The following is a 13,708-nucleotide window of genomic DNA, read 5'->3' as shown; positions in this document are numbered from 1 at the left end:
TATCTGATTCTCAGGTCCTGATTCCTGTGTTTTCAACCACAACTTGATTACTTGACATTGATTCCTAACTGCTTCTCTTTATTTGAGATTTAAATGTTACTCCTAATGACAGACTGTATCCTGACTCCAATTAACCCGACCACAGTGACTCAAAAAAGAAAGGTACAGACTTCTTTCCATGGCAGAAAACACATATGTATTTCGTTTTACTGGCATCGTTAAAGTGACTGTTTTTTGCCTAGAAATCCAGAATAATAGATAATACCCCAGGTTCTTATCCATTTACAGTCACTGTATTTTATTAGGTCCACTCTTCATAAGGCATTTATGCCATTAATTTATGTCATTAATTAGACACCTAAATAAAAATGAGTACTATTAACCTGAATTCAATAAATTTTATGTTCTGAGCTCTCTTAGCTTTAGTTCTATGTAGTAATTAATTAAAAGAAATAACTCATGAAATTTTTCATCACTTTGAGCAAACCCATATTGGTCAAACAAACACATTTTTTTTATCACTTCATTTAAGAAGAATATTTTATACTGCATTCAAATGTAATTAGAGCCAAAGGCCATAATTTTTTTTATGTTTGTCAGTTTTGTGTTTCTAAAAAAAAAATCTAAATTTATATTTCCTCATTTGAATTTTTAAATTTGCAATTGTTTGGCAAAGATGATACTATCTGACCTTAGAAACAAAACCCTACTTTTACAATACAGCATGCACTTTCTACACTTGGTAGCAGTAGCATCCCATGTTTATTATTTGGTTCATCAGAATGTTGGAGTGTGCTCCATGATTCTGACAGGTATGTGATACAGGCACAACCTACAACTATTCTGTGGTTTAATGGCTTTTAGAAAATACTGGTTTAAGCCAAATTCACTATGCTTCTTTATCACTAAGTCTTTAATAAGTTCATGTGTATTGTGGGTATCTCAAAGAAATACAATTATATAGAATTTCCAAAGATTTTTAATTGCAGAGTGTTTTCTTAAAAATAAAACTTTTGGGATAATTTTCTAGAATATGCTATGGACCAAAACACTATATTAAGGTGAAATCAATGACTTTGAAGCACTGATTAATATTTATGATGAAATTTACTTACATATGCAAATCCATGAACTGCTTACCCCACCAACCATCCACAGAGGAGTAGACAGTTTCTGCAACTAGTTGACACTTGGTAACTGAATTTAATACCTAGCTGAGAAAGGGCTTTTCTGTAGGCTGAAGGGACAAATGGAAGCCAGAAAATCTAGAGTCTGTCACTTAGCAGATGACTTATCTTGGACAAGTTACCGCAACTTTATAATGAGGATAATAAATAATGTGTGACTTAAAGTTTGTATTAGAGATAGGAATTTGGAAAATACATAACATAGTTCCTGGCACAAAATTGTCAGTAAGTGATCATTTTTAATGGGTACAAAATAATTTGAGAATTAAAAGGTAATGAATGGTGCTCACATGTACTATTTTCCCCTAAGACTTTCTAGAGTGTCTATGAACATCTTCCCCTTAGACACCATCATTCCTCTTCTTCAGGCCATGTGCTACTTCATTTCTCTTTCCTGAACGACTCTTACTTCTCCCCATTTATCTAATTTATACTCATTCTACAATCCATTTTACGATGCCCATTTCTCTAGGATGACTTATCTGACCTCCTTGGGACATTTTTACTTTACTTTAGCTGGCACCTAATGGTCCTTTTATCTTACAGTTTCTTTCTTAGGCACTTACATGAAAACTCGTATTATTCGTTTACATTCTCATGTGCAAGTTCTGTATTTTCAACTAGATTAAAAGGTACTTAGGAGAAGCACCTTTGTCCTAAAGCAGGTTATTTTCTTTTAAGTGATGGGCATTCAATAAATATTTGTTGATTTTATTGGTTACAAAGAGCAGCAGCTGAAAGTCAAACTTGTCATTCATTATGTAAAAAGGAACTTTCATCATATACATGCTGGTAACCACTACTGATCATGGGTGAATAATCCTCACTGCACATATTTTACGTGCATATTCAGAAACAATGAAGAGATTGTCAGTATTTGATCAACTTTTGGGTGGGATGAGGTTAAAAAAACCAGTTAGTAACAGTTTTTTATCCTAATCCATTTTTCTAACATATTTCAGCCCTTTTTAGAGAAACTTAAGTAGAGCTAGTGGATGACTAATGTTGGGTGCTCCTTTCTAAGACCAAAGAGCCTCTAAACTTTAATTGTTGCACTAAATTATAAGAAACAGAATCCTAATGATTGAAAACTCCATTTTCCAACAGTTTATATCTTCATCCTCTTGGTTTGGTTTATCTCTGTCCCAAACATGCATTCAGATTCATCCAATATCTAAGGAGTAAGAAATTACCTACAGGGAGAATATTAAAGAAAAAAATCCTCAACCTCATTTCCTGCATCAAAATTGGTTTTAGGCAGATGCTTAAAAATAATCTTAGGAAAGAAGATGCCATTCTAAGCAGGATATGAATTCAAGCACTGATGATCAACAGTGATTACATTTAGATAGTTTTTCAGAATTTTATAGGAATACAGTTTGCTTCCTAACTTAGGTCCCCATGATATTATCTTCCCCTATCTTTCCTATTCCACACAAAACATACAGAGCTATTTATTCTTTTGAGCATCTACATGAATAATTTTCTCTCTCTGAAATATTTCCATGTAGACCACTTCTTTGTTTAGGTCAGTGTTTTCATTGCTGACTGCATACAGGACAAGCTACATGATTTCTATTCCCAGTGCAAAATAAAAAGGAGGATCTCTTATTAAAAGCTTATTAAGAATAAAAATAAGTAAAAACCAAGTTTATTCTTTATAACACAGGGAACTTTATTCAATATCTTATAGTAACTAATAATGAAAAAGAATATGAAATTGAATATATGTATATATACATATAACTGAAACATTATGTTGTACACTAGAAATTTACACATTGTAACTGACAATACTTGAATTTTAAAAATTTGAAAAAATTATTTAGAATTTCAAAAGGGCACCAACAGAGTATTAGACCTAGTACAGAACTCTTCAGAGTGTTCTGGGTCCTGCGCAACTACACAGGTCACACGCACATTAAGCTGGCCCAGCTACACATTACAATCACCTGGAAAGTTTTGTGAAAGTAATGATTCCAGGGTAGCACCCTAGATAAATTACATCAGAATCTCTGGGGGTAGAGCACAGGAATCAGTATTATAATTTTAAAAGTCCCTTCGTGTTTCTTTCTATACCTCATATTTCTTATTGAAAAATGGACATTTTGAATATTACAATTTAGCAGCCCTGTAAGTTAGAGTCTACCCCTCACTCCCTAGGATTTGCTGTAACTGTTATTGCTGTTGTTGTTGTTTGCTTAGTGACCTTGCTGAAATAAATCAGTGAACTCTATATTCTTTGTTGTGTGTGGCCACTGGAGTGTGTGATTTTGAGGTTAGAGGTCCTCTAATGACTTTACTGCGATTTCCTTAAATTCCTGGAACAAATTAACAACAATCAAAACCTTTCTCCATCTTTGTAGTTTTTATATTGAGACACTCTCTCACTGTTTAGTCTGGCAGTTTACAGTTCTACCCTTCTTTCCTTTCTGCTTGCACAGAGCCTGAAGTCCAGCCAGAGTAAATGCTTCGAGTCTCCTCAGGTCTTTTCTGAACATACATCCTACCATAGGCATGTATGTGGCTTTCTAGATTTCCTTGAATGTGCTAGGACTTCTCGCAACCCTTATTGTCCCAAGTATCTCTTTCCTGAGCCTCTTCTTTTCCTTCTATGCCAGGCATTTTGGTTTATTTCTTGTCCTTGCTGTTTTCTCTAGCCCTTGAGCTAATTCTTCAAGGAACCATCACAGAGGTAAAGACATAGGATCATTTTCTTTGAGACTAGGCTCATAAAATTCCCTACAGTACCCAAAACCTGCACCAGGAATGCAGGCTGCCATCTCCAAGGCTGCTGCAGAATTGGGGAGTGGACAGTAGTAGTAACTTGGTAAATTGATATGCCACAGAGCTCTCCTACCAAAATTCTGTAGTTTTTCTCTTCACAAAGCATCCTCCTGGTTGTTGTGAGTTTTTATTAGATTCCAGAGTTGCTAAAAAATAGATTTCTAAAAACTCTGACAGTTTTTGCCGACTTGTTCATTGTTTCTGTGGTCACTTTTACTCTACAACGGCAAAGTTGAGTGGTTGCAAATGTATTGCCCACAAAACCAAAAAAATTATTATTTGGTTTTTAAGAGATATTTTGCAGAACTCTGTTCTAGAAATTTGTATACAAAATTTGAACTAAAATATTTGATTAATGAATGCATGAATGAATACATTGGTGGAAGATTGGATGGATGAACAATAGATTTTACATTTCTATTTTAACATGAGGTTATTAATTGTAGGTATCTACATGCATTTGTTAAACATCATATAAAACTTACAGTGTGCTCTCTTGGAAAAGCATTATAATTCACTGATCATCTTTGGAGTTGCTGTTTTTACTTACAGGAGACTATTCCAAACAAAAATGATGTTGGCAAATTAAAGCCAAAACATGTCAACTGAAAACATGTGTTAGTATTGAGAAAACATTCTTACTGATATCATAAGCTCTTTATTTTCAGGTTCACATCATGCACTGTGTGTTCTTAATCTGTGTAGGAGTGTTGCTTATTAGAGCAGTGGGATAAACTATGGTCAGATAGTTAAGTTGATAACTTATTTGTTACAGAAATATCTATCTTCTTGGTGTCGCTGTCTATGATAACGTCTTTTCATCTTTATTCTCCCTTTTGAAAGCATGATTCTTCACTTTGCCTTTTCTTGAGCTTCCCAGGGCAAGAAGTTGAGATCTTTTTTTTCTCTTCTTGTGTTCAAAGGTAGAACGTCTATAGTTTTAAGGAGTTGACTCACCTCTCTCAAGAGCCAACATCAGCAGCATCGTTGCCCCTGAACATCATACTGCCCATTCATTAGCCTTCTATTTCTAATAAACTTTGTAGCACCTACCTGATCTCTACCCTCTGAAAACTAAGTTGCTCTGTTATTATTTATTATTTAATGCTTTCAGTATGAGAGCAATGATAGGTTACAAAGAGTATGTGCATGAGGCTCAGAAAATAGAAAGAAATATATGATTCTTGGGAAAATATTAACTGCTCAGCTCAAGTTTTAATCTCCATAACTTTAGTTTAATATAATGTTATTATTGTAAACATGTCTTTTTCATTTGGCCTGTAGAAATGCTTTTTTTAAAAAAGGTGTTTTTTATCAACCCTATCTTCATTAAGGAAAAATTAAGGGCCATTAACAATATAAACATTAATTCACAAAATATAAATATTTAATAGTTGATATTTTTACTCATAAACAACTGGAGTTTCAGCTATTTTCCACAAACTAATTTTAAAAGTTTTCTGGTTATAAGGGTAAATTCAAAACCAGACCGGGACTAACTGAAGATCTCTTTCTGTTTTCCCAGAGAAATGATTTGAGGACCACAGTGACGTTGGTCCTGATGTTCACTGGAATCCTCTAAAACAAGACAGAGTCATGTTTCTCAAAAATGTACTCTCTAGTGTTACTCTCCCTCTTGTAATTAATGAAGCAAAGTAGCCATGTAAATAATACAGGATTACAGAAAATAGAGAAAATCTTAAATTCATCACTAAATTGGGAGCTCCATAAGAGCTGGGAATTTTAGATATTGTTTTGTTTTTCATTGTTGCATACCAGGAGTCTAAAAGAGTACTGGTATCGATAATAAGAGTTTAGTACATTTTGAATAAGTAAACAAATTCGTTATTATCCTTATTATTTTAATAGTAGGAGATATTTTACATGCATCATGTAAAATTAATTTGCATTTTTATGTCCCTAAGCTTTTGAATATCGTGGGTAAGACAATGATAGTTCAAGGGTTAATACATGAAAAAGATAATTTCTCTCTCTTCAGATGAGGGCTGAGAGATATACGAGTTATACACTTAAAAACATAAAGTTTTATTATATTTAAATAAAACATTTTGTTCCCCTTAACCTTAAGACATATTTCACTTTTTCAGAACTTCATTTTGGGTTTATTCTATGCCAACTCTCAGTCTAATGCAGATAAAAATACATGAGTTATTGGGTTTCTTAAAACTGGGGTTGATAGTGGAAATGCTGACAAATCCTTATTACAGAGCCCAGTGGAATGAAGTGCCTTTACCTCTAGCAAATGCTGATGTCGAGATTTAAGTCTATGTGAGAAATCAGTAAAGTTGCCCAGGAGAGTTTTATCATATTATTCATTGAACTCAGTATGTGGTACAGTAATTGCTTCTGGTGCCATTTTTCTTTTCTTACACGAGGTTATTATTTATCCTTGTGCTGCGTGAAACAGAGAAAGAGAGTCTAAAGGAGAGTCATAACTCGATGTAAACTATCTTGTGACACAGTGTAGCTGGAGATAGGAATCACAGCTGGAAAAGTGTGTCTTACTTCTCAAAATTAAATATGGGAAGAGTGACACTAGACATAGTGGAGATCCATAAATACTAAAAAGATGCACTCAGACAACATATTTTTTCCTGGTGATATGAAAACCTGTTTAAAATATTTATCTAAATAGGCTTTTTAATCTCACAGGGATCAACAAATTTATTTGCCTATAACAGAATTTTTCTTATTAGCTGATAAGTAAAGGAAATCAAGTTAATACGTAGGATGGTTACTACAAAAAACTGGATTAGTGAGATTTAAATACCATAATAATGTTTAGAATTTTTGCTCTGCTTTTGTACTGAATGCACGTATATCTTTCACATGCCTCAAACACTCAAGTAATTACTGACGTTCATCTTATTTTCCCCCAGTGTTCAAATGAGCTTGTATGAAAAGTATACCATAGATATTTTGGAAAAAAATTTTAATAGAGACAATGATGACTTAATAGTCCAAATGAGTAAAAAACATTTTTTAGACACATATGTTGCTGCCTAAATCTGTTGGGCTTAAAAATGCTATTTTTACAAATTCTTGAAGTACTTTTATGTTAAAAAATTGTGTTCTTACTTGGAAAGGAGATAATTTATGATGCAGAAAATAGAATTACTTCTATTCTGTCCTACAATGTTGTTTTGATTACATTGCTCAATTAGTAGATGTATCACTATTTTGCATGCAGTATATTGGCACAGTGGTAATTCCAGTTGATTGAAAAAAAATAATGCCATACAATACATATTAAGTTATCTAATGAGCTACGTGTAATTATGCATTCATATGAGGTTTGGAAACAATCACTAGGAGCCATTTAGTTTGGGAAGTACAGTGTAATGGTAAGCAATCCAGTAATCTGACTACCTAGGTTGTATACTGGCTGTTGACTTTAGGCAAAATACTTAGCAATCCGCCCTCAGTTTCTTCATCTGTTAAATAGAAATAATAATATCACTGGCCTCACATGCTGTATTGTTGAATAAATGAGTTAATTCAAGGAAAGTTCTCAGAACAGTGTGGGCACTTGGAAAATGTTAGATAGTGCTATTTCTTAGTGCGTGGAGCTTGAAAAGGGTCAATCTTTGTGACTTTTAAGTTTTAAAAATACACATCTATTTGCTTATAAATAAAAAAATGACTGAAACCAAAGTATGAATTTGATAGTTAATCTATTGTACCAACATGCTTCTTTGACTCCCATTCTACCAGCTCAAAATTCTCTAGCTGACCCCTCCTCTTTAGGGGAACATGATATGTTTTTCTCAAGTCCCTAACCCTCTGTCCACGGGTTAGGAACCTAAGGATTTGTTACCACTATACCCAGACCCCATCGGGAAACATAACTGTGTTATGATTTCTTTCCTCCAAGTTCCCTTGGCTTCCCCAGTTGACCAGAGCAGTCCATTTCCATTCAGTTTATCACAGCAGTCATTTTATTTGCAAGCCTGCTATGTGCCTGGTGATGTTTGGCATTCTTGATACAAATTTAAGAACCTGTCTTGCCATTTAAATTGTTCAAGTCTAGTTCAGAAGATACATATGTAAATCAGCACTCCCTACTCCACATGATAAATATTATGGTAAAAATATTCAACAGTTGTCGTGAGATAACCAGGAAAAGAGGCACCTGAATATGCCTGAAATGTGAATACCCAGCACGAGAAAGTTGTTTAGCTGCAGGGCTTTCTCCTCTTCCAAGGTAACAAGAGCATTTAAACTGTGATCAATGGAAATGTGTTGTTTAACTTTAAAGACTAGAAGACCAGGGAGGCATAATATGAACTCTCAAGGGTAGAAGAAGTCTGTATCTGTCATGTTTGTAGTGTTGAGCTAGCAAGCCATAAAAAGACAGGGAGGAAGCTTAAATGCGTATTACCAAATGGACAAGGCCAATCTGAAAAGGCTACGTACTATATGACTCCAACTATATGACATTCTGGAAAAGAGAAAACTGTAGAGAAAATAAAAAACATCAGTGGTTGCCAGAGGTTGGAGGGGAAGGAGGGATGAACAGGTAAACACAGAATGTTTGTAGGGCAGTGAAATTACTCTGTATGATACTACAATAGGGTCATTATATATTTGACTACAAATATATAACGTCATTATACTACATGTATTTATATATTTGTCAAAACCCACAGAAAGTGCAACCCTAATGTAAACTGCAGACTTTGAGTAATAATGATGTGTCAATGCAGATTCATCAAAAATAGCAAATGTGTCACTCTGGTGGGGGATGTTGGTAGTCAGGGAGGTTAGGCATGTGTGGTGGTAGGGGTATGTGGGAACTCTCTGAACTTCCCATTCAATTTTACTGTGAACTTAAAACTGATGTAAAAATAAAGTCTATTAAAAATCCATCAAAATTACTGTGTCTAAAATAATGAAATACTATTAAGAAGCTTATATCAACCAGATTCCATTTGTTTATTTCTCAAAACAACTTTAAAAGCATGGTTAAACACACTCAGAAATGAGAAAATAAGTCAGAAAATTAACTAATTTATCATTTAATTGATCTTTTCCTAACACCTACTATGTGGCAGGCATTGTGTTAGGTGTGGGAGATACTATAATGAATCAATGTGGTTGTTATATTCCAGGGACTGAGCCAAACAAAAAAGAAGTAAGCCAACAAATAATATAATAGAAATTAGGTTAATTATTATGAGAAAATAAAGTGTTGAGATAGAGAATAGCAGGTTTCTTTTTACATAGAGAGCCCAGGAAAGGTTTCACATTTAATTTGAGCCTTAAAGAAAGCCAGGGGCCTACCATCTGAAGGGCATTAAAAACAGATAGAATAGTATGTAAAAAGTCTCTGAGGCAGAAAATAACAAAGTATTTGAGGAACTGCAAGAAAACAGGGTATATTGAATTTAAAGAGAAGATGAGGTTGGAGAGGAAAAGGTTGAGTATAAACCTTTACGATGAACATTTTGTTCATTGACCACGTTTCTTGAGCATCAACTGGTTGCCAGGCATTTTTACAGGCACTGAATGTATTAATGAACATAATTTCTAACGTCTCTACACTCAAGTAGGGAAAGAAATTCACACACACACCAATAAATAAATACACATATACATACATACACACGTATGTACATACATGCATACATAATTCAGATTGGGCTGTGAGGAAACAAAGCAAGCTGAAACCATGCAGAGTAATTGTTATATAGTTTGTTTTCTTTGAAGAAGCGATATTTGAGCAGAGACCCGAATGATGAGAATGAAACAGCCACGTGAAATCTTAGGAAAGGTCCTCCCAGTCAGAAAGGGAGAGAAAAAAGTCTTTGCAAAGACCTCAAATCAGGAATGAGCCTGGCAAGCTTGAGGACAAGTCCAGTGTATCTGCACATAATGAGAAAGAGAAATGAGATGCTAAGGCTAGAGAGGAAGGTGGTCGGGGCCTTGAAGGCCAGGGAAAGCAGTTTTGCTTTTATTCTAGAGTCAATAGAAAGCCACTGTTGGGTTTTAAGCAGATGCATAATGAAATCATATTTACTCTTCACAAGATCTCTGTGGCTTTCTGCGGAGGATGGACTGTGGGGACATGTAAATGGAAATGAGAGGTAGGAGGCTACTACAGGAATCCAGATGAAAACTAAAGACCGTATGAACCATGGTGGTAGCAGGGATGGTGGAAAGAAATGGATGAGTTCCGGATACATTTTGACGGAAGAACTTACAGGATTGCCAAAAGTTAGGACAGAGTGAGAGTGATTCCTTGGCTTTTGACTTGATCAATTTTGGTGAGTGCTGGAAACATTTATCAAGATGAAAGCAAATGGTAGAACAATAGATTTCAGGGGTCATGGGAAGGAATTTGAATGTTATTGTAAATGTATTGGCAATCTATGGGATAGTTTGAAGTGGTGCAGGGGATATAACTCAGTGTACACTTTAAGAAGATCATTTTTGATGCTCTGTAGTGAGTCAGCTAAAAGAAAGGGAAGCAAGAATGATGCATCAGTGCTGGCCTGAGTAACTGGAAAGTTTTTGGAAAGGTTCCTGTTTTCTGAAAGTGGAAAAAATGGAAAAGGTGTACACGTTTCGGGGAAAAGAATTCCATGTGGGAATGAAGGGATGTAAGATGTCCCTAAGACGTTAAGTGGTGCTTACAAGTGCTGCTGGCTATGTGTGCCCAAGACTTACTTTGAGAGGTCTGAGTCAGATAAATTTTGGGGTAGATAAATTTTGGACTCATCAGCATAAAGGTGTTATTGAATTAAAGTATATGGGTAAGATCACTTAGGGACAAATTTTAAGAAACGAAAGGGAGAGGGACCATAACCACGTCTTAAGTGTTATCTACATTTAGACTAAGGCAGAAGAGAAGGAGCAGCACAGGGTCCTGAGAGGGAGTTCCCATTGCTGCAGAGTGTCAATAGAACAATAGGGGAAAGCTAGGTCAAAGGTAGGGATGGGAAGAAAGACAGAATTAATCTTGTTTCTCAAATGAGTATGGGCAAGCTGACACATTGCTATTTGTCCAAAACTTCTTTGGGTCTAATGGCCATCATGAGATGACTGTTGTTCTCCAGGGGTTGAGAAGAAGGTGATCGCGTTCATAGATGAACTGGCACAATGGCCTCCTAAGATTTTTCCCTTTGCAGTGTCTTTCCCTAAGAGAGCAGCTTCTAGAGGCTTTGCCCATTGTCAAGTAGTAAGTAATAGAGCTGACTGCACCCTGGTTTACTTATAGCAGAGTCTGCCACACCGTGCTCCGCCTGCTCCCAGTAAAATAGACTGATACATGGAGTCTCTTAGCACATGGTTAAACACACAGTCTTTAATAAGACCTGCTCTGCAGAGCCTTACAGGATTTGGCTCCTCACTTTCTCTTCATTCTCACCTTGTTCAACTAATTCCCTCACATACTGGATGTGACTTCAATCCTATTGATGGCTGTTGTCCTTTTCCAGAAATGCCCTAGTGTCATATTGATCTCAAGCTTTTTACTGCTCCATCCTTGGCCTGAAATGCTCTTCTTTCAGATTTTCAAATGGCTAGACTCCTTCTTATCTTTTAGGTTCTAGGGTATGTTTCATCTCCTCAGAAAAGATTTCCAGACATATTACTCAATTTTGTCTTCTTATCGTGCCAGTTACCTGTGGTTCTTCTATATCTTATTGCTCTAGTTTATGTTTTTATACCATTCATCAGCATCTGTAAGTCATGTGTTCTGTTTGTTTAGGCATTTATTATTGATTTCCTCTTTTATATCATGAACTTCTTAACTCAGGGATTTCTCTTTTACATAGAAAAGGGCTGGCTCTCAGTAGGTGCTCCATAAAATGTTAGCTGAGTGCATGAACACTTGATAAATGTTAGTTCCTTCTATATTCTAAAGTAAGCTACTACTTTCTCTCTCATAATTCTAGCAGTTGTAACTTTTATGGCTCTTAAGACAAAATGTGATAATATATGTAAAAGGCCCTAATCCAGTTCTTAGCACATGGTAGGCAATTAAGTAATAATTTTTTTCATTCTTTTATCAATAGATCCCACTGAAAGAGCATGCCAGAAATTAATTATATGGTGTAATTCAAATTGGGGTATTGCAATGATGGTGATTTTATACCTTAGCATTGCATATTAGATAGCATATATCATATTATATCTTATTTTTTGTATGTGATATAAGATGTGCTAGAAGATATGGAGCATATATTTTTATCACATTGTTGTGGTGAAATTATTATATTTAAATACTGTCTTCTGAGACACAAACATTCTCCAAGTAATCTACCTTCTTAGTGTTTCAAACTGTATTAATTACAATTAGAAGAAAATAAAATTGACTGCTGTCCTAAATTAATGTGAAATTTTCTGTCTACTAAGGTAAGTTATAATTCTGATAATAAGTTTCATGATTAACTGATACGTCCTACCTTCATGTTCACTGTTTCTAGGAAGAACCCTATGTCCTATTTAAGAAGTCTGACAAACCTCTTTATGGGAATGATCGATTTGAGGGCTATTGTATTGACCTCCTCAAAGAGTTATCTACAATACTTGGCTTTACATACGAAATTAGACTTGTGGAGGATGGGAAATATGGAGCCCAGGATGATGCCAATGGACAATGGAACGGAATGGTCCGTGAACTAATTGATCATGTAAGTCCCTTTTCTTATTATTTATTACCTTTGGAAGATTGCTAAAAATGTACTTTTTTTTTTTATGGTTAGGGCTTAATAAGGTCAAAAAATAATAATACATTTTGAGTATATATTTCCTTCAATAATTTTATTCAAAGGATATGGTATTTTTGCCATTAAACATAAAGAATTTAAGGGGGTTTTGTATATATACATATATTTCTATTAGAGATAGATGTCTGTCTTTAACTAGTAATTAGTGATTTAGTATCTTGAAGTTTTTTGTCTTAATTTGTAAAGTGGAATGTGATTTCCTAATGTGTGAATATCTTTTTCACTTTTACAATGCTAACTTTCTAATCAACAGAGAGAATGGGTGATACAAATTCTAAATGTCATGGTAAAAATTTCCTGTATGAGGATAGGATACTTCTTACAACTAGAGATGAGAGAAATCTATATGCTAAAACTATAGAATAAGGTACTGGATAAAAATAAGGCAAGAATAGTAAGCACACTGAAGCAGAAGGATAGACATTTTATTTTTTAAATTAAATAAGCCAGGCATTCCTTCTTAATCAGGAAAGCATTACTTCATAATTTCTCAGTTGGTAGTATTAATTAATTCATCTATTTGAAATAAACTCTTATCTTTTCAATATCGTAAGATTGTATATGACTTCGTGTTTTGCAACTTTTAAGTTTATTTTGACATTCTCCACAATATTAAGGCATATAATTATTGCTAAGAATTCTACAAGATAATAAAAATAATTGTCTTTGTAAAAATCATTGTGAACTGTATCCTAAATAAAAAATTATTACCTACAGAAGTAGCAAATATAGGCAGTTTTCAAAGCATTTTGAAAATACTTTGCTATCAATTATAAAGCTCATTGTGAAGAATAAGAGAATAAGGGAGATCTATCTATCTATCTATCTATCTACTAGTCAAGAAAAACTTAGAAGGCAATTGTTAGACACAAAAAACAATACAAACCATTATTTCAAAAATTTCTTTTTCTTCAAATTTTCAACATAATTTCTTTTCATGATTTGGAATTTATTCAGTAAGATCCTAAATTTTTACACTTG

The 13,708-nt window shown here is 34.4% G+C and overlaps 1 protein-coding gene across 3 annotated transcripts in view; it reads left to right on the top strand.

The window, feature by feature from the left end:
• The window catches only part of GRIK2 (glutamate ionotropic receptor kainate type subunit 2), a 926,084-nt gene that overhangs the window by 729,952 nt on the left and 182,424 nt on the right, over positions 1-13,708 (top strand). For all 3 annotated transcript variants that reach the window (XM_074368582.1, XM_074368583.1, XM_074368584.1), the window contains one exon: positions 12,425-12,631. In XM_074368582.1, the coding sequence (XP_074224683.1) occupies positions 12,425-12,631 (207 nt within the window). The remainder of the gene's footprint in view (positions 1-12,424; positions 12,632-13,708) is intronic.

The sequence above is a fragment of the Camelus bactrianus genome, chromosome 8 (assembly GCF_048773025.1).
Source record: "Camelus bactrianus isolate YW-2024 breed Bactrian camel chromosome 8, ASM4877302v1, whole genome shotgun sequence".
Taxonomy (NCBI): Eukaryota; Metazoa; Chordata; class Mammalia; order Artiodactyla; family Camelidae; genus Camelus; species Camelus bactrianus.
Note: the sequence above shows the minus strand (reverse complement) of the source record. Positions and strands in the feature narration are given on the sequence as shown.